The sequence below is a fragment of the Macrotis lagotis genome, chromosome 2 (genome assembly GCF_037893015.1).
Source record: "Macrotis lagotis isolate mMagLag1 chromosome 2, bilby.v1.9.chrom.fasta, whole genome shotgun sequence".
In the NCBI taxonomy this organism is placed as follows: domain Eukaryota; kingdom Metazoa; phylum Chordata; class Mammalia; order Peramelemorphia; family Peramelidae; genus Macrotis; species Macrotis lagotis.
In genome coordinates, this window is record NC_133659.1 from 72,494,161 (window position 1) to 72,516,260 (window position 22,100).

General features: G+C 33.5%; 1 protein-coding gene across 9 annotated transcripts in view; it reads left to right on the forward strand.

The window, feature by feature from the left end:
* The window catches only part of RASAL2 (RAS protein activator like 2), a 317,365-nt gene that overhangs the window by 89,683 nt on the left and 205,582 nt on the right, over positions 1-22,100 (forward strand). For 4 of the 9 annotated variants that reach the window (XM_074222112.1, XM_074222114.1, XM_074222113.1 and 1 more), the window contains exon 1: positions 7,976-16,948. The exons of the other annotated variants lie outside the window; for them this stretch is intronic. In XM_074222112.1, the coding sequence (XP_074078213.1) occupies positions 16,372-16,948 (577 nt within the window). In that variant the 5' untranslated portion in view covers positions 7,976-16,371. Of the gene's footprint in view, positions 1-7,975; positions 16,949-22,100 lie in introns of those variants that run through there. 9 annotated transcript variants of the gene reach the window in all.

Genomic DNA, 22,100 nt, shown 5'->3' on the forward strand with positions numbered 1-22,100 from the left:
AAATTGTTTTTTACATGTAAATCCTGTATCCATTTTGCTCTTATCTTGGTATAGGGTGTGAGTGAGGTGTTGGTCTAATCCAAGTTTCTTCCGTACTAACTTCCAATTTTCCCAACAGTTTTTATCAGAGAGAGTTTTTGTCCCCAAACCTGGATTCTTTGGGTTTATCAAACAGTAGATTACCGTAATCAATTCCTGCTATTGCACCTAGTCTATTCCACTGATCCCCCACTCTATTTCTTAGCCAATACCAGACAGTTTTGATGACTGATGCTTTATAATATGATTTTAGATCTGGTAGGACTAAACCACCTTCTTTCCAATTTTTTTTTCATTAAATCCTTGGAGAGTCTCGACTTTTTATTTCTCCATGTGAATTTACTTAGAATTTTTTCTAACTCATTAAAGTAATTTCGTGGAACTTTGATTAGTAAGGCACTAAACAAGTAGTTTAATTTTGGTAAAATTGTCATTTTTATTATATTAGCTTGGCCTATCCATGAGCAGTTGCCATTTGCCTAGTTATTTAAATCTGATTTTATTTGTGTGAGAGGTGTTTTGTAATTGTTTTCAAAAAGTTTCTGAGTCTGCCTTGGCAGGTAGACTCCCAGGTATTTTATATTGTCTGAAGTTCCTTTTGAATGGGATTTCTCTTTCTAGCTCTTCCTGATGCATCAGGTAAAAGAGAAAATTCCTGCAAACAGCCAGAAGAAACAATTTAGGAGCCACAGTAAGGATTACACAGGATCTGGCTGCATAATCATTAAGGGATTGAAGGGCCTGGAATGTGATACTCCAAAAAGCAAGGTAGCTTGCTATACAGCTAAGAATTCATTATCTGGCAAAAGTGAGCCTTCTCTTCCAGGACAAAAGATGGCAGAAGTTCTTAACCTTTTTTTTTGTCAGTCTCATAAAGTCTATGAGACTACATTTGGGGTGGAATCCCAAGTCACTGGTGAATCTTCATAAAAATTCTCCTATACTATCTCTTGCTCCTCCTCTTCTTCCTTCTCCTTTTTCAGCTTTATGTATACATCCAAGTAATGTTTTTAAAGTTATAAAATAAAATATATAGGATCAAAAAAGAAACCTTTTTTATTTCTTTTTTTTAAGTTTTTTTTTTTTTTTGTAAGGCAATGGGGTTAAGTGGCTTGCCCGAGGCCACACACCTAGTTAATTATTATGTGTCTGAGGCTAGATTTGAACTCAGGTACTCCTGACTCCAGAGCCAATGCTCTATCCACTGCGCCACCTAGCTGCCCCAAGAAACCTTTAAAAAAAAAAAACTGTGCATCTCACCATACCTTCTATATTGAGGAACTTAAAAAAGAAGAACCTGAAAAATAAAGTCCTTAATAATGAACTCAGCAAAATAAATTCCCACATTGGCCCCGACTAAAGTCTTTTTTCACCTCTTTGTCAAGGGGTGAGTAGAATGTTTTATCTTTTTTTCTTATGCACTCATAGTTTATGATTATATTCTATTCTAAAGTATTTCTTATTATATTGAGTTCTAAAGTATTTTAAAATTTTTTTCTATAATACTGTCTTCATAAATTCTTTTACTTGTCTTATTAACATCAGTCTGCATCAGATCATAAAGGTCTTTACAGTTTCCTCTGAAACTGTCCGATTGATTATTTCTTATGGCACAATATTATTTAGGGAAACCAATCATATTGAGTACATTTGTCTGTCTATTTTTAAAAATTAATTACTTTATTGTTCAGTAATTTCAGCAACTCACATCTATTCACATGATTCTATACATTCAGATTTCATCTTTCTTCTGTTAGAATCTTGCATTATTTTTTGGATATCCAGAACTTGATGTTCTGAAGGCATCTCATACTGAAAATATCCAAAACAGAACTCGTCTTCTGTCCTTCTTCCAACAAAAAGGCCTCTTTCTCTCTGACTATTTTTGCTATTGCTATTGAATATACCATTCTCCCTTTCAGACTTAAAAATTTGTCATCTTTGAGTCCTCACCTGCAGTCATTCTATATGTCTAAAATATTGCCAACTTGTTGCTTTTGCCTTCACATTTCCTGTATTCATTATCTCCACTCACACAACTCAAGAAGAACTTGAGCTCAATTTTAAAAAAGTGTACTGTATAACTAATGTTGATTATTTGCATAATGCAGTATTTTGTATTTGTAATTTCTTTGTTCTATTAATGGTTCGCAAAAAATGATAACAGGATGTCAGTATTTCCACCAGTTCTGCCATGAAAACCCACCACTCTTATTATATTACTACTACCACAGCCAGATAAGAGCCAACTAGAACTTCACATAACAGCCTTTTTCTATTAAATAAATTAGTGGTATTTATACTGGAAAACTTAAGAATGGTAATTATGTATATTGCTGAAAATTCCTTATTTATGCCATAATGATATGTCTTGTTAGTAATGGTACTGGAAAACACTGTAATATGTGCAGTGACAGTACTTTTTAGCTTTTGAGGATAATCCTGGAATTTGAGTAATCTTTCCAAAATCTAAGAAGGTAACCCAAGTCACTATTTGCAATAGACCATAGTATCTATGATTGTTTCCTGTCTTTTTTCTTAGATGCCTTTTTCTGTCTTTCATTCTTTCCTTTACATTCCCTTTCACCTCCCAGCTATACTTTTCCCTTTTAAAACTCTTTCCACTATATCTCAATATGGATTTTCCATAATGACTTTAGAGTTATAGAAGGTAGACAGCAATTAAGTCCACATTTATTAGGCATCTTTAGCTCATCGTCTTAGGAGAGATACAAAGATAAATCAGTATCCTCAAGGAACTACATGATATGAATCAAGATGAATATTCTATAAAATTTTAATATGACAAGTAAAGTTTTTAAGAGCTATGAGATTAAATAATGATAGGAACCTATTTTTTTTTTACTGGAAGACAACTTCAAGGTCATTGAGTCCAATCCCTTAATTTTACATGTGATGAAAATGGAACCTGGAAAGGCTTAATACCTTGCCCATGTTCTCATAGAAATTTGTACAACTGGTATCTGAATCTTCAAATCTAGCATTCTTTCTTCTATGCCACCCTGCCTCCCTCTACAAGATAAAATGTGTCCCAGAATTGAATGCTCTGAGTTGATATGGATTACATTTAATCTTGAAGCTTCTTACAAATCATTTTGGGTCCTTTCCACAACTGTTTGCTCTGGGATTTGCAGAATTTGGCAACTAGTCGTTATTAAATGCTCCCTAAGCACTCAGAATATAAATAATGAGGAAAAGTCCCTACCCTCAAAGAATTGGGTAACACCAAACACATAAGGACTTGCACATGCATGTACACATAAAGCTGAAAAAGGAGAAGGAGGAAGAGGAGGAGGAGCAAGAGATAGTATAGGAGAATTTTTATGAAGATTCGCCAGTGACTTGGGATTCCACCCAAAATGTAGACCTTGAAGAAATTCACCAATGGGAAAAAGGAGAAAAATAATGGAGGGATGTTCCAAGATGAGAAGGTCCTAAACCTGAAGGATGGTAATGGATGAGCTAATTGCTGAGGCATGACCATTGTGTCCATTCTGAGATTTCCTCAGAAAACAGAAGGATTCAAATGACTTAGCATTCCAAACCTGTTCTCTCTATAGTCTCTTTCTGATTCATCCTTTACAATGCTGGCAAATTGTTTTCCCTAAAATGTTAGGGTAAGTTTGTTTCAGTTTTACTCATTAACCTTCAGTGACTCTGTTGCTTCTGGGGATATTCAGTTTGACTTTTTAAATAGATTATATGGATATCTCTTATATTTATATCATCTAAATTTCCAACTGTATTCCTATCCCTTCCAAAGAGTAATAGAAGAAAAAAAGAGAAAAGAGAAAAAAATAAGAGCTAATATTGTCATATTGACACATATGACGATATTTTTAGTTTCCCACACATGTTGCTCCTCATACCTTCCATCTTTGCAAAAGAGTGTTTTCTAAATGTTTTCTTGTATTTCTTCTTTGAAGCAAGCTTGTTCTTTGTCATTTTGCAACATTCAACTTTAAAGTAGACAGCAAGGTGGAATAGTGGGTACAGTGCTGGATTTGGTGTCAAAAAGATAAGATATAAAGATTAGTGTATAGTAGGATTAAATTTGTACCTTTCAATGTTACTTTGTGTATCTCATCTTTATAGTATTTTGTATTTTGTATATTTTCACATAGAAATATTTGCATAACAATATATATTTTATATATATAATATTAAGCTACATGGGTTATATTTCTTTTTATTTTCTCTAGATTTTAGCTACTACAAGTTTAAAAAGCATTTTAAATGATGCTTGGGGTACTTGTTTATCCTATTTTCTTATTTTTTTTTGGCAAGGCAATGTGGTTAAATGACTTGCCCAAAGTCACACAGCTAGGTAATTATTAAGTGTTTGAGGTCAGATTTGAACTCAGGCCCCCCTAACTTCAGGGGTGGTCCTCTATCCCCTGCACCACCTGGCTACCCCTTACGCATTTTTCTCTTCTCTTGCCTTTTATCTTTGTAATACTTTGCTGAAGAAGAGAGCGGTGTGGTATAAGATTCTGAAACCTGTGCAATAGCTCTATTCCTTTTTAATCAAGGAGATCCCTTCTTAATGACTCAACTTTAAATTTATATATGTCACAAATATTTTTAAATGTCATCAAGGCAATGCAGTTTTTTTCTTCTAATGGACACATTTTAAAAATCTGATAAGCTGCTATTTTTAGTTTAGTTTTCTGAATGTCAGAAAAATCATTTTGAATGTCACTCATCCTTATTCATAATAGTAATACTTTTCTGCAGATTGATTTAACCTGACAATGATTAAATATTTCATTAAGATTTTTGAAGATTTCAGATGACTAATCTCCTATTCCAATTACATTTTCAAATTCTTTCTCTTTTTGCTGTTTATAAAACAGACTATTTTGTAAATGCTGCCTGTTGTGACAGGATGTTACCCTGCTTTTCCTTCAGCAGTGTATAATTCTTTTTTGTGTCATTGGTATGTGTCTGTTGTTTCCAGTGTTTTGTGGATAAGACAAGAGGCAGTAGCTTCTTTGGGGAGTGGTTCTATATACAGGGATATCATTAGTTTAATATAGTGTATAGACAGATGGTAAGAAAAGATGAGAAGTGAAGAACAGTGAAGAGATTTATTTGAACTTTCACCTGTAATTCTTTACAGAAGTACATGCTACAGTTCCACAAGCAAGTGAATGGCTACTCGTATGGCTTGATTGCTCCCTGTTTTGATTTTCTTTCATACAATATGCTCTTTAATAAATTGGGAAAATTTTGTCTAGATAAGTGAATTTTTGATATCATACATTATCCGTAAAATAAAAATTGAACACAATTATCCACCATGTATATTTTTGCTTATTTACACATTATATGTGCACTTCACACAAGTAGATAGGATTAGATTAGACATGTTAGAGTCATAATTTGTTAGACTATCAGGTTTAAGTGGGAGTCCAGTTATAGAGTTTGCCATACTGGCAACAAAGGCTAAAAATTGGACCACTCAGTACCAAGGAGAGCTCCCAGTAAACTATATTCTTAAACTGGTTTGTTTGGGCTTTTGGGGCTATTTATCTCTGACCACAAGTTGGAAGTCTTGATTATCTCCTTAAACTACTCAGGAGCAGAGGAATTTTTGCTGTTCATATCTGTTCTTAAAGCCTGTAAATGTTGTATTGGATATCAAAGAATAATCCTAGTTTGATGGAGGACACCTCCATCTATAGTCATCATAGTTCTCTTCCTTAGTGGGCTAAACAAGACCGGGTCTTCTGGATTCTTTCACATTGGGACCTTAGGTTATATTGGAAGTATGATAATCCAATTCAGGTAAAGAGGGGTGTATTAGTGAATTATTAGCTTAATTCTATCAGTATATTAGCAATCATACATGTGATATTTAGCACAGTCTATAACAATAAAGAAAAGATGGGTTACAGAGATTCAAAATTGCCCTTAATATCATATAGCTGATTTCTGTTTCAAAAAACAGACGTTGAGGGAGAATTTGTTGGGTTAATGCATCAGATTTGTGAATATAATTTAGACTGCATGCACAATGAGTTTGATAACCCTTTTAAACTTTGGCTGCAATCTCAAATTGTCACTTGGTTTAATACAGCAGGAAGACTGAGTGAAAAATTAAAGCAGAGATAGGATGATTATCAAATTTCCTGGTGAAGTAAATGCTAGTAGGGATGTTGAAGGAAAATTCTAAACAAATGAAATCCAGTGGAGATAAATATCATCTTATTCTTGGGTTCAAGATTCTATTTGAAGTACAAGTTAGAGAAGACATGGTAAGACAAGTTAGTTTGAGAAAGATCTGATAGATTTTAGGAGACTTGTAAGTCACTGTAGGTCAGCATTGTCTTATGGCAGGCACCTAATGATCTGGTACTTCATGAAGAGACATAGGTATTAGAAATGTAGGAGTGAGTTACACTATCCCTTAGCTCTAGCTAGACAATATCTAAAGTATTATGTTCTTTTGGGGTCCTTGATTAAATTGATAAGTGTCTTGGCTTCATGTCAGGTAACCAGTTGAATTAACTCAGCTTTTTTAACCTGGAGTAGAGATCTAGGGGTTGGGGAGAATGACAAGAAGTTCAAGTATTTTAGGACTTCTCATATAAGAGTTAAGCGTATAGTTAGATGTTTCAGAAAATCAGGCTTGAGATAAGGGTAAACAGCCTATCAAAAAAAAAATAGGAATTCCAAAATGGAAGGAACTACCTCTGGATAGCTTAAGTATTTATTAGGCACTTACTAGGTGCCAGATACTAATCTAGGTGCTTAGTTCAGGGGAACCAGACAGTCCTTACCCTCAAAGAGACACCTAGAGAAATGGGAGAAAGGCAGAAAGCTGGAAATAAGAGAAATTCCAGGGTATGAATATGAAGTATATCTGAAGTTCTTCCTAAAATGATGATCCTGGGTATGGAGTCATTAGTCATGAATGTAGGATCTACAGCCAGAGGCTATATGACCTAGTGAGAATTGGTGTTCTTTACCTAGGGTTCTTGGGTGAATTTGTTTGGGGAAAAATAAATTTTATTTTCACTCTAATTAATAACCAAAACCTTACAACTTCCCTTCCCTTCCATCTTTTGTCTTCCTGGTACATAATAGGATATCTAGCATCTCTTCTTTGACTCACAAAGGATGATACAGTTAGGTTAATAATTGATTATTTATTTACTATGTAACTCTTTAGAAGGCAGCTTGAGGTACCTGTTAAAGACCTGCTTTATCTCATGATAGGTAAAGCAATAGCTCTTTTTCTTCTTTGCCCAAGAGGGACAGAAGCTTTTACATAGAGCATTTTTTTTATCTCCTCTGTGTGGAACTATTCTTAACAAAATTACAAGATATTCATACAGAACAGATAGCCATTTACTCTTCTTTAGTAGAATAGTACTGACATTTTAGTGTATCTCTTTGCAGGAAATTTAGAAACAAGTCTTTCTCAGGTTAACAGAGGTAAGATCTATCTTTATAATTTAACTTTTTATTTTGGAAGGGAGCTATTAATGATGAAGAAACTGGGGGTGCCATCCCAAAGATCAGGGTTTTTCCTACATGAAAAACTCACAAGTGGCCCCAGCTATATAAAAGCTTACATGTATATTATAGACCACTAGTAGTTCATAGATTTAATTCATCTGGAGGGACAACAAGTTACTTCAGGACAGACTGAAAAATAAAGGTCAAGATAAGAATGCCTGAAGGAAAGAGGAAAAGAATAGGAAGATAGCCATAAGAAATGACTGGGCTTGGACAAGCATTGGTCATATTGGTAGTTACAAAGTTACAAACTGGGAAAGACAGAAAAACAGAAGACAGAGAGAGAAGAGAAGAGAAGAGAAGAGAAGAGAAGAGAAGAGAAGAGAAGAGAAGAGAAGAGAAGAGGGGAGGGGAGGGGAGGGCAGGGGAGGGGAGGGGAGGAGAGAGAGAGAGAGAAGATTAACTCCAGGGAAGAAATTTGGAGGAAAGAAGGGAAAAGAAAATAGCAAGGAACCCAGGAGAGGAAAACAGAAGAGGAAAAAAAGCTTAGATTGACATAAATCCTGCATTACATAAATAGATAATACTGCATATAATATGTGTTTAACAATTCTCTGGATTAAATTACTAATTATCTGGATTTAATTATTTTTGAAATTCAACATGGAGCTGGGTCCATATTGTTCTAACAAATATAGGTCTGGTATAGGTTGGAGCACATGGAGAGAGAGAGAGAAAGAGTGGCAGCTCTGCCAGGAATCAAGAGAAGAGAGTTCCATCCTGGTGGATCTTTGCTTCAGTGCATTTCTATGGTGGGTGGGTTAAGGGTGGCACTTGAGGAGTGCTGGTTCCAGGTATTCTTCAGTGCTCATGCCATAGGGGCTGTCCCCAAGGACTGACAGTAGTACTCACTGAACATAGGTGATGTTCTATGTACTAGTCTTTTCTGTTCTAAAGGGTCTGACATTCAAGTTCAGTATGGCAAAAGATTTCTTTATGCCCTGTTCACTGTGCAATAATACATTTGTTTACAAGGTTGATTGGTTTAAATAATGATGAATTAACAAGAAATGAAATGCTGGAAAACCAAAATCCGGCAAGTATTTATTACTAGCAGCAGATGTTTTAGATTTCTATATGATACTTTGACAAATTAAAGCAAATTAAATTCTTTTTTTGTTTCCATTCTTCACCTCACTGTTTTCTATCCCTTTACTTCTTTTCTCTTTTTCCAAATTTGATTTACTTTTCCAATAATAATCTTCAACCACTTTAAGAAACAAAGAACAAATGTGGTTGAGAATAAGCATTTTGAAAAAATAAATCTCTTTAGTATGTTTCTTATAAATTGATTTAGACCTTTTTTTTGCATTACATAAATAGATAATACTGCATATAATACGTGCTTAATGATCTGGATTAAATTACTAATTATCTGGATTTAATTATCATTTTTTTTAGGTTTTTGCAAGGCAAACAGGGTTAAGTGGCTTGCCCAAGGCCACACAGCTAGGTAATTATTATGTGTCTGAGACCAGATTTGAACCCAGGTACCTCTGACTCCAGGGCTGGTGCTTTATCCACTGCACCACCTAGCCGCCCCTTATTTGTTAAACTCAAGCAAGTATCCATTCTTGCTTGATATTTGCTTTGTATTGAGGACTTTTCCGTTTTTCATTCTAGAAAAATGAGATTTTTAGAAATGAAAGAGCTAGAGGAGAAGTTAATATTTTAATTTTACTGACAACCTTGTTTGACCAACCACCAATAGCAGATCTCTTTAATAACCTTTATTAGGATGTATCAACAAAATAAAATATCTCAATATATAAAATATATAGCAGTAGTAGTCCATTGGAGGCTGTTTAGTTTTAAGATCCCTTTCCAAAGTGCCAAAGGGAATATTTAGACTGACCCGATTTTTCATATTCAAATTCAGTCATAGCCAAGAATCTGTTACTTTATTTTGCTTTCTTGATTCTTTTTTCTAAATGCTTGATATTTCTTGGTTGCCTTGGTATAGACTTAACATCTAAATAGTTGTTAAGCAATACTATATTTCCAGAAGTCTACCAAAGAAATATTTTATGATGTTGGTAATAGAGAGATGTCACTTCAGGATAGAAGACGTAAAGAGTGTATGGCACACTTGATTGTTTTGTGCACTTGTCTTATTTTTGTATTGTTTATAAAATCCAAAACATTCCAAACATTTATCTTTTGAAAGCACTGTACAGCTGACTCTTGTAGATAGATGCATGTCTCTTTATTGAGAAGCATTTGTGTACATGTCAGGTGTGTCTTTTAGTTGTACTAACCAAAGGGGAGGTAGTCTTTGCAAAAGGAAGTGCTTAAGGGGGAAGCAGATGGACTCCAGTGATAGGAGATGGGAAGGGGATGTTATGTCACTAATTACTTAACTTTGCATAAACAAAGACTTAAACATTTTTTTAAAACAAGTCTTTGCTTAACTCTTGTTTTTAAAGCTATTTTTGAATTGAGCTAGAAATATACATGATTTTCAACTCATCTTTTTTATTTTTATATTTTTAGAAAGATTTTATTTATTTTGAGTTTTATAATTTTTCCCCTATTCTTGCTTCCCTCTCCCCACCCCCCACAGAAGGTAGTCTGTTAGTCTTTACATTGTTTCCATGATATACATTGATCTAAGTTGAATGTGATGAGAAAGAAATCATATCCTTAAGGAAGAAAAAGCATAAGAGATAGCAAAATTACATAATAAGATAATGGACTTTTTCCCAAAAATTGAAGGTAATAGTCTTTGGTATTTGTTCAAACCCCACAATTCTTTCTTTGGATACAGATGGTATTCTCCATTGCAGATAGCCCAAAATTGTCCCTGATTGTTGCACTGATGGAATGAGCAGGTCCATCAAAGTTGATCATCACTCCCATGTCAACTTATCTTTTGATGTGAAAGAAGGTAGTTTAATATTTGTTTATCAACAGTGTCAATATCCTCTCTCCCCTCACCCACTACTTCCCAAAATATAGTTGATGGTGAGGAAAATGAAAATGGAATATGTAGATATTTCCAAAACTTATAAAATAATAATGTATTTTGAATTATTTTTGCAGTCAAGGAAGAAGAGGAAAATGTTATTCTTTATGGTAACAAAATACAAAATTGTCTTAAACTTCAAATGGAGTATATGTATTTTCATATCATTTATATCAATCTGCGAGAATTTTTCTATCTGACCACTGTAGATGAATAGCTTGTAATAAATTCAATGAAAGGAGAATATTTGCCAAAATGGTAAGGTTGTGATAGATACAGTGCTGAACTTGGAGCCAGGAAAATTTGGGTTCAAGTCTGTTGTGATGCTAAACAAGTCACTTGTTCAGGGAACAGTGGGTCAGGGGATTGGATTCACTAACTTGTAAGGACTTTCCAGTTCCAAATCTATAATTTTATGATTTTAGAGGTGCAGCAGCATAGTGTTCAGTCTGGAGTCAGGAAGACTTGAGTTTAAATCTAGTTTTACATTCTTTGGAGTTTTGCAGGGCAAATCACTTTACTTCTCTACCTAAGCTTATTCAGTTGTAAAATGGGGATAATAATATTGATAGTGTTTGTAAAGGACCTCCTATTTTTGTTCCTTCTTGGCTCACAGTTAGTTTTTGCCTTAAGATCTATACACAAAATTGGCTATTTTGGTAAGTATACTGGCATTTATTAACTTGTATTTTATATTATCTTGAGGGAAAAACCTTTCCAGTTACTTTCTAGTGTAACCATAATGGACCTTTGCATATTATTTATTAAGTATTTATTATGTTTCCAGTGCTGTGAATTTTCACAAATGTGAAATTAATGTTGCTATCTTCAAGGAGCTTCCAATCTAGTGAAGGAAGACACCATTGATAGATGTGAAGAAAGTAAAGATTTCTACAGTCACATGAAAAATGCTCCAAATCTTTATTGATTAGAAAAATGCAAGTTAAAACAACTCTGAGGTACCACTGTGTACCTATCAGATTGGTTAAGGACAAAAAAAGAAAATGATTAGTGTTGGAGAGGACATGGGAAAACTGGAACTCTAATGTAGAGTTTGTGGAATTGTGAAGTGATCCAACTATTGTGAAATGCATATGCCCAAACTGTACATATCCTTTGATCCCAGTAATACCAGTACTAGGTATCCCAAAGAGATCATTAAAAATGGAAAAGACCTTAAATATAAAAATATTTATAACAAGTCTTTTTGTAGTGGTAAAGAACTGAAAATTGAAGGGAGGTGTCCATCAATTGTGGTAATAAATGTGATGGAATACTATTGTTCTATAAGAAATCATGAGCAGAAGGATTTCTGAAAACCTGGAAAAACTGAGTGAAATCAGCAGAAATGGGAAATCATTTTATACTTTAGCAGCAATATTATGAAGATCAACTATGATAGCCTCAACTCTCCTCAGCAGTACAATGATCAAAGACAATTCTAAAATACCATATACATCAAGAGAAAGAATGGAAAATTCATGCAAACCAAAGCATACTATTTTCATTTTTAAAAATTCATTGTATGTTTTTTCTTTGTTGATTTTTTCTTTTTATTCTGATTCTTCTTTCACAACATGACTTGTATGGAAATATATTTAATATGTGTGTACATGTGTAACCTACATCAGATCACTCACTGTTACGTAATTGGAAAAATATTAAAAATGTTATGAATCTTAATAAACCCTCTTGCAAAATTATAAATTATATGCATTTAGAATCTTAAAATATCAAACAGAAATATAGTCATTGCTTTTAAAACATAAGGAAAAGGAAACGTGTTTATAATAAATCCAAACTTAGTCAGCTATGAAAATGATAGTACTAGATCTTTTTTATTTTCTTTTGTATTGTGGTTAACAGTTGAATCTCCATCTGTGCTTTCTGGTTTTTAATTTTATTTGATGCCATTTTTTGTCATTTCAAATTTTCCATTTAAAGGGAAAAAACCCAAAAGCACATTGTATTCATTGAGAAATCTGAAATGCTCCTGTATAATTCAAGCATAATGTTCTACCCAGGCCTTTTACACTATTTATATGTTAGTAGTGTCCTTATTTAATTATAATTTTCTAAATTTTATTTCAGCAGTGCAACTCTGATTACCATGCCCACTCTTCATCTTTTCTTAGTTTATAATCCTGGCATAAGTTTTTTGAGTTTGTTCTTTTGTTCCCCAAGTGAAAACCATGAAACCAGAATTTTTCCGTAACTGATCAGAAAAGTCTCCAAAACAATATGTAGCTTTATCATTAATATGTAGACATGATGATGAGTCTTTTTTTTTTTGTTTTTGTATCCTAGAATATCACCTAGCTTGTTCCTTGCACATTATAGGCACTTATAAAATATTTGTTAGATTACATAAGTCCATTACCCAAGGTGCTTTTATATCACTTAATTTTTCTTAACTTAGAATCTGTGAACTTAAAAAAATTGATAACTGTATTTTAATAGAGTTAGTTTCTTTTATAATCATGAGCAGAAGGATGTCTGCTCATGGAAGTACCAGTCCATTTTATAATAATTCCTGCTTTAGATTCAAGAAATTATTACTAATCAAGCATACATGTGAACCATTATCTTATAATATGTAATAATAAAATGATTTAATCAGCAGTACAAAAATTATTAAAAAATAATTTGAAACAGTGAGCTAAATTATTTTGAAATATTATAAAATTTTATCCAATTTTTCAGGAAGAAAGTTATGCTTACAAATTTACATTATTGTTTGATAACAGAAAATACCTTAACGTTTGTATAGGTGGTATAAGAAAAAAAATTTGTATTTGCATAGTTTGTATTCTTCAAAATCTTAATATATGTCTCATTTGCTTCTTCTCAACCAAGTCCATGAAAGTGGCATATCAAATTTTACAGAAGAAGAAACTACCAAAGAAAAGATTAGTGAGTTACCCAAAGTAGATCTCAGGTTTACTGTTCCTGGTTTGAAAGTCTTTTCTAGTAAATCATGGTTGGTGCCTATCAGCTACTGTGTCTTGTTCCTTATTGTTTTCCTTTTCCTTTTATTTTATACTAGTCCATTTTAGCTTTTAAAAAGCCCTTATTTATATATCAGCTATAATGAGATAGTGATCTCAGTTGCTATACTAGTTGAAGGTATGAAAAATCTTGTTTGTGACTCTTATGATTTGCTGACCTAGAAAAAACTTTTATAGATATCATCTAGTCCAGGAGGATAGGACCAATATATTATTCCATACAAATTCAACCCTGATATTTTATTTATTGTTCTTTTCTTGAGAACCATTAACATGAAATTCTCCTTTGGAATTCTCTCTTTTTCAGTTGAGACTCAGTTAAGCTTCAGTGAACTGAGCAATTATTTAGGAAAGGGAAAGAACATATAATTTATCTAGATCTTAATAATACACACTGACTAGCTTACACAAGTGATTAACATATCATTGAAATTCTATTCTTCTTACTTTAGATGAAGTACTTTATCTGTTTTAAATAGCATGTCATTTTTGTAAATTTACATTTTAGAGAAGTGATTTATTTTTTATCTGATAGCAGCTGTTATCACTACATTCATAATATAATAATGTTTGTATTCTTTTAAACTGGATGACATTTTAAGGTCCCTTTTAACATATCTAGATCTTTAATTAGGAAACTGCTTTTGAATGCCCCCGAATTCCAGAATTTTTAATACAGTTTTCCTTTAAGTTTTGAAAATTGCTTTGCAGATTACCAGATAAACTAATGTGCATCAATACACAGTAAGGAAACAGATTTCTTTCTTTTCATTTTTTCTTGCTATTTATTGGTTGGTTTGGAAAGGTAACCCTAAATTTTCCTTCCACTATTCAGTAGGGTAGCTCTAATTTCCATGGAAAAGTATCAATTATGAATAGTCTTGGAGGACCTCCAATTAAAATACTTCCTTCCCTCTCCTTCATTCCCCATGCCTCAAGTATACTATCTACAATCCTTGCATCTCTCTTCTCTCATTCACACTGATCTTTGCTGTCAAGTCAGTTCTTTTGTCAGACTCTTCTTTCACAGTCACTTGGTCTTTTTCTGTTTGCTTTGTAACCTGCTTGGGCTTGAAGGTTTCTTACAGGGAAAAATATTTCCATCCATTTCCAAAAATAAGTGTTCATGATATATAATACACATCATATCTTCATAAAGTAGAACAAAAAAGCAGATGCTAATAAAGTAGTATAGTTTTTCTTTGCTAGGGTTTATATAATCCAAATATATGACTATACATAAATCTAAAAGTGATTATTCATCAAAAAAGAGTTCAGCTTTTCATAGTACATAGAGTAGAGTCCCCCTACATTAGGAAGCTCTAATGAGGTTGCCTAAAATCAATCCATATAACTTTTCTGGAGCATCATTAAAGTCAGAAAAAAATCTATTTCATGTAAATATCGGGGTACATTGATTGCAAGATTTTTAAAATTGTACAAGAACATTAACAAATGTTGGAAGAGAATTTGGAACTTTATTTATAATTGGATTAATGTTCATTGTGTTTTCATAAAGCTAATTAAATTCACTTTTTAAAATTTCATTTCTTTAGAAATCCAGTATATGAATCCCTTTACATTCTTTAATGTAAGAATAACCCAGGTAACAAGAAATATACCTTGTAGTAAAGGAATAGATAGTTTCTCAGACTGGCCAAAGTACTTGACAAGTAAAGTTAATTGTTTTTATAATAAATCTTTTATGGGCAATTTTTTGTATTTATTTGTTAGGCTTTTCATTGTACTCCCCTGTTTTTAGGGTATTGTGAGCAGACTTGGTTCAGTATCAGATAACTTTAACAAAATTTTAACTGCTCAGCTATTTTTGAAGTTGTCGGGAGTGCAGAATAAAAAGCAATTTCTTTGGTTAAACAGATAGAAGTATTTTTTTCCATTTGACTTGTCTCAATTAGATTTACAAAACAAAATTTGCCCTCTTGAAAAAGATTGAAATATTTCTATTCCTATGTTCCAGTTGGCACAAGTTCATGCCTCAAAACTTTTCTTAGCTAGTGTTGAAAACTTAGTAAAAAATCCCACCCACTTCTCTTCCTACTTCCAGCTTTGTGTGCTTTTTCCATTCTTCTGGTATATTACATTATTACTGTTTTTAGTTACAGCTTTCTTTCCTTTTTAGCTTGTTCCTTTACTGGTTCTCCTGAGACTTACCTTTTCTCAGTTTAGATAAGGGGTTTTACCTTTTGGAATGAACAGTGTTTCCTGTTGAAGGTTTGCTCAAGGGAGTCTGTGGAAATGACAATGAAATTATTCAAAACTTAAAATCTCTGCAATATGAATAGAACTACATGGTGACTTAACAGAGTATTTTTGTCAACTTAAGTACTTTCACATTCTACTTTTAACCCACCATCATTTGCATGGTAGAAACTTCACTACTATTGGTCCATAAAGGTGTTTGTGGGTTTTTGTGTCTCTTCACTGCTCTTTTTTTTTTTTTTTTTGGCCTTTAAAGTTATTTCCTGAAAGTCTGGTATAGAAGCTTTACCCTGTTCAGGAAGTGCAAATGACCTGTTAAAACTTCATCATTTTCATAAATGGAAGATAGATCTTGATCCAGCAAGAGATTTTGGGTGCTGCTAACATTTTCTGAGATCTGGGAAAAAGGGGTAATAACATGACACCATTCCTTAAACAGCAACATCTGCTGTGGTTCAAAGCCACACAAAGAAAGCTGCTTAAGCAGTAGAATGCTGTTCGCTACCCAGACAAGTGTGGCTTGACTGTAAAGGCTGTAAAAGTTGAAGAAAACGAAGTTTAGGGAAATTGTTGAAAACTGTTTGATGGAAAATGAGCATCTTTAGAAGACAAAAAGCGCTCTGTCCTGCAAACTATCAGAGGTCTCTATCAGAACCTGCCGGTGGTTCTGTAGGAGGTGGAAATAGTTTAAAAAATTATCAATGGTGCCGTCCAGCAAAAAGTAAGAAGAGGACTTACGAGTATACTGATTCTGATCTGGGGAAACCACTGGGTGCTTATAGGTGGCAGACACATCCCAGCCTTCGGTGGAAAGGGAACAAAAAAAAGAGGTCACAAAGTCAAAGAAGTGATCATGACAAGCCACAGTCCTTTGAGGGCCTCCTGAAAACAGCCTACAAAAATGTTTGTACTGATGATGTTCATGGAACACCAACAGCAAACCAAGGTGATGGCACCAGATCATTTCGGATTCCCTTCACCAGATCACTTTCTGAACCTGCACCCCATTGCAGTAGCAGACCTGCAAGGTCACTTCTGACTTCAGTAAGGTCAGAGAATCCAGAGCAAGAAGGATATTTCACTCGTGGTATTTTCTCTACTCTGTCCAGTGGCTTCTCCCGAATGCTGAGTCTAAAAGGAGAACCCAGCAGTGAACCAATGAAAGAAGGTATATTGTAATAAATAGAGGGAAGGAAGGGCAGACTTAAATTGCTATAAAATAAGCTAAGTCATTAAAGAAGGGGAAAAGAAGGGGGATAATTGTCTTCAAATATCTGACAGATGTCATCTGAAAGGGGGTTATAACACTTGTTTTGCTTGACTCCAAAGGTCAATTAGGAAAGATGATCCAATCAAATTCTTGATTGTGGCTACTAGAGCTGTTCAAATGTGAGATTGACTTCTAAGTAGTGAGTTCTCCATCAGTGAAGGTCTTCAAGCATAGACTGGATGACCACTTATTGGGAATATTACTGAGTAGATTCCTGCCTTAGGTTTAAAGGGAAAATGAATGACTTTTTCAGTTCCTTCCAACTCTGAGATTCCATGACTAAATTTGCTTCTTGGAGATCAAATTATCTTATGGTAGATCACTAATTGATTTCAAATTACTCTGTATCTTTGCATGAATAACTAATAGTAGAGATTGATAGACATTTTAATAGAAGAGATTGATAGACATTTTAATCCACCAATTTTAAAATATGGGCTATTTTCTCTAAAAATTATGTTATTTCAGAATTATATTGGTGTAGGTGAGTGGGGAAAATCCTAGCAAAAAGTTTTTCCTACCTCAATTTTACCATATCTAACCATACCACATATTAAGTGCATTTTAGGAGTAGAAGGAGCAAATATTTATCTTTGGACAACTCCAAGAATTTATAATTAGGGATTTTCAGATTGTCATTTTAGATTTATGAATGCTGAAGCTTTACAAAAAAATTAACTTCAAGTATTTAATTTCTCCCATTGTCTTTTTAAAAATCAAAAATTTATTTTGCAAAAAGTCATGTATTGCTGGATAATACTTGGAATGTTTGGTTGTCATTTTCCTTAAATCTTATAGACTTTTGGACCATATGAAATAGAATATACAGTACTATGTGGGGGAGTGTTATATCTTTGAATTTCAAGATAACTGTGATACATAAAAGTAGATTTTACTCTTAGGTTCAGATAATCCAATTCAGATCATTTTTTAATCTATATATAATTCATTAGATATTCTATAAAATATATTTTTACTGATAATTGTCCCAAAGAAGAAATCTTTTAAAATTTTTAATCTGATTTCATTTGGATTGGCCGATGTTATTCAGGCTAACTGCTTCAACCAGAAATGGGATGAGGTATTTAAAAAATCTCAGATGGTTGGTATTTACACTGAAACTGATAAATACCCCAATCCAACTGAGTCCTAGTTGGGCCAGCTCTCTTAATTGTAACGAAATTTGAGCATGCTATTAAAATAAAGTCTTTCATTTCAGTGGCCTTATAATCTCTAGGTTATATGATTTTAAAAATTGACATCACCATCATGTCCCTCTAAAAAATACAGCAGATAACAGTGAACTTTCAATTGTTAATATATGCATGGCTATAATTCTAAAAATGTTCCTTTTTTTTTTTAGCAAAACATTGACATTTTTTCTACCTTATTCCTTGATAAGGTCTTCTCATCCATTGAGTTTCAATCCAGTGTCATTTTCTTCCTTTCTATAGGTTATAAGTGATGGCTGACAAGAAAATTCTGTCATTAATCACAATATCCTCTTTGTGTATCAATTTTTTTAAACATCAAATATTTTTATTTCTCAGAATCTCATCTTTCTTTGTAGTTCAGAGACTTTTATAGCATTCAGAATGAAAGAGATTCAAAGGAGAACTCATTAGAATTTCATTATTTTTTAAATATATTCATTTTTTTAAAAAACTACTTTTATTTTCTCTCCATAAGCTGTTTTGCATCTTGGTAATAGAAAACTTGTACATTTATATAGTCATTTTTCAAGCTGAACAGATTCAACATTTTTACTAAGCCAATGACTGAGGATATAAAAAATAATATGGGGCAGCTAGGTGGCTGGATTCCCTGGAGTCAGGAGTACCTGGGTTCAAATCCAGTCTCAGACACTTAATAATTACCTATCTGTGTGGCCTTGGGCAAACCACTTAACCCCATTTGCCTTGCAAAAACCTAAAAAATAATAATAATATAAAGACAGTCCCTGCCTTCATGGAGCTTTCATTCTAATGTAGAGAGATAATAAGCAAATACACATGTACAAACAAGATAATATACAAAACAATTAGGAAGTAAATAGGAGAAGGAATGCATTAAAGTAATGGGGGGTTGAAAAAAGTTGTTCTGTTGTTGGTTTTTTTTATAAAAGACTGGCTTTAGTTGGATTTTAAAAGAAGCCAGGAAAGATAAAGGAAATCATTCTGGGCATGATGGACAACTAGAGAATATCTCAATCACTGAGGGTCTTGTTCATGGGACATTAAGGAGACTGGCCAGTGTTACTGGAATGAAAAGTATGTGACAGGAAATTAGATATAAAAATTTTACAAATGTAGGAAGGGGCTAGGTTATGAAGGGCTTTGAATGCCAGAAGATTTTGTAATTGATCCTAAAACAATAGAGAATCACCAGCTTATTGAACAGGGAATTGATATAGCTGGGTCCATGCCTGCATCTAGGATGGATTAGAGAGTGTGGAAAGATTTGATGTTCACATACCTTATAATAATACCTGAGAAGTACTATATGAAAAGCACTGAAGTCTAGGCGTCTTGTCAAAGCCAGGGATTGAAGATATCTTATTTGGTGCCAATTATTAATATGTAAATAAAGGTATTTGTTGATGGAAACTTTTTGTTCCTAACCATTTTATGGTGTTGCACAGCTTTCAAAGAATCTATAATGATCAATTAAGGCAGAAATGCTGTCATTCCTTTTGTATGATTGTGAATGAAAGGAAAGAATGGAATCCATTTAATAGCTTAGACCGAAATCCTCTTCAGTACAAAGGTAAAAAAGGAAAACACCAGTAAGTAGTTCAATATAGTCTTTCCCTTTACTATGACCTTAAACTCAAAGTCTATAATTATGCCTGTGGTTTTAAACTTTGAGATCATGTAACCTTTTTTTTTCTCCTTTCTTTAAAACTTAGTCTTTGATATGACTTGGGGAGGGGAGACCTAAAATTCTTGTGATAGACTCAAACATATTAGCTAAATTTTCTTTTAGAAATCTAAAATATGTCTTTTGAAAGTCAGTTTAAAAATACCTGTCTTCATTTTTCTTTCCTTCTCTGGGTTCACTTTAAGTTCAAGTAATATGAAAAATAGGAAGAGGGTGAGAACAATAAATTTGTTGTAATGGTCAAACCTTGAATCATGTAATGAAACTCCAAACTTCTCCAAGTATGTTTGAGATATATTATTACTGGCACTTAATGTTCTACTCCATTCCATTCTCCCAGTACTGAATCCAAATGTGGGGATCTACAAACTATGAATAACAGTTTCTTTAAGTATCAATTATAACTGAACATAATTCCTGCAAATATACCCATGTTTCCTTCATCCTCAGAAAACTCTTACTCATTTTAGCCATTCCTACTAGCTGTTTTTTTTATAACAGTACTTTCTATTTTTATTTTTAATTAACTAAAGATTTTATTTATTTTGAGTTTTACAGTTTTTCCCCCAATCTTACTTCCCTTCCCCCATCCCCCACAGAAAGCAAGTTGTCGGTCTTTACATTGTTTCCATGTTGTACATTGATCCAAATTGAGTGTGATGAGAGATAAGTCATATCAGTAAGGAAGAAACATAAAGTATAAGAGATAACAAGATCAGACAATAAGATTGCAGTTTTTTTCCTAAATTAAAGGGAATGGTCCTTTGAACTTTGTTCAAACTTCATGGTTCTTTCTCTGGATACAGATGGCATTCTCCATTACAGACAGCCCAAAATTGTCCCTGATTGTTGCACTGATGAAATGAGCGTGTCCATCAAGGTTGAGCATCACCCCCATGTTGTTGTTTGGGTGTACAGTGTTTTTTCTGGTTCTGCTCAGCTCACTCAGCATCAGTTCATGCAAATCCCTCCAGGCTTCCCTGAAATCTCATCCCTCCTGGTTTCTAATAGAACAATAGTGTTCCATGACATACATATACCACAGTTTGCTAATTCATTCCCCAATTGAAGGACATTTACTTTATTTCCAATTCTTTGCCACCACAAACAGGGCTGCTATGAATATTTTTGTACAAGTGATTTTTTACCCTTTTTCTTCATCTCTTCAGGGTATCAACCCAGTAGTGGTATTGCTGGATCAAAGGATATGCACATTTTTGTTGCCCTGTGGGCATAATTCCAAATTTCTCTCCAGAAAGGTTGGATAAGTTCACAGCTCCACCAACAATGTAATGGTGTCCCAGATTTCCCACAACCCTTCCAACAGTGATCTTCTTTCTGGTCATATTGGCCAGTCTGAGAGGTGTGAGGTGGTACCTCTGAGAAGCTATAATTTGCATTTCTCTAATAAGTAATGATTCAGAGCAATTTTTCATATGATTATGGATTGCTTTGATCGCCTCATCTATAAATTACCTTTGCATATCCATTGACCATTTGTTAATTGGGGAATGGCTTTTTTTTGAAATATGACTCAGTTCTCTGTATATTTTAGAAATGAGTTCTTTGTCAGAAACATTAGTTGTAAAGATTGTTTCCCAGTTTACTACATTTCTTTTGATTTTGGTTACAGTGGTTTTATCTGTGCAAAAGCTTTTTAATTTAATGTAATCAAAATCATCTAGTTTGTTTTTAGTGATGTTCTCCATCTCTTCCTTAATCATAAACTGCTTCCCTTTCTATAGATCTGACAGGTAAACTAGTCCTTGATCTTCTAATTTGCTTATAGTATTGTTTTTTATGTCTAAATCCTGTATCCATTTTGATCTTTTCTTGGTATAGGGTGTGAGGTGTTGGTCTGATCTAAGTTTCTTCCATACTAGCTTTCAATTTTCCCAGCAGTTTTTATCAAAGAGAGATTTTATCCCAACAGCTGTACTCTTTGGGTTTATCAATCAGCAGATTACTATAATCATTTCCTGCTACTGCACTTAGTCTATTCCACTGGTCCACCACTCTATTTCTTAAGCAATACCAGACAGTTTTGATGACTGATGCTTTGTAATATAATTTTAGATTGGGTCTAAGCCCCCTTCTTTTGCACTTTTTTTCATTAAATCCCCAGAAATTCCTGCCTTTTTATTTCTCTGTATGAATTTACTTACAACTT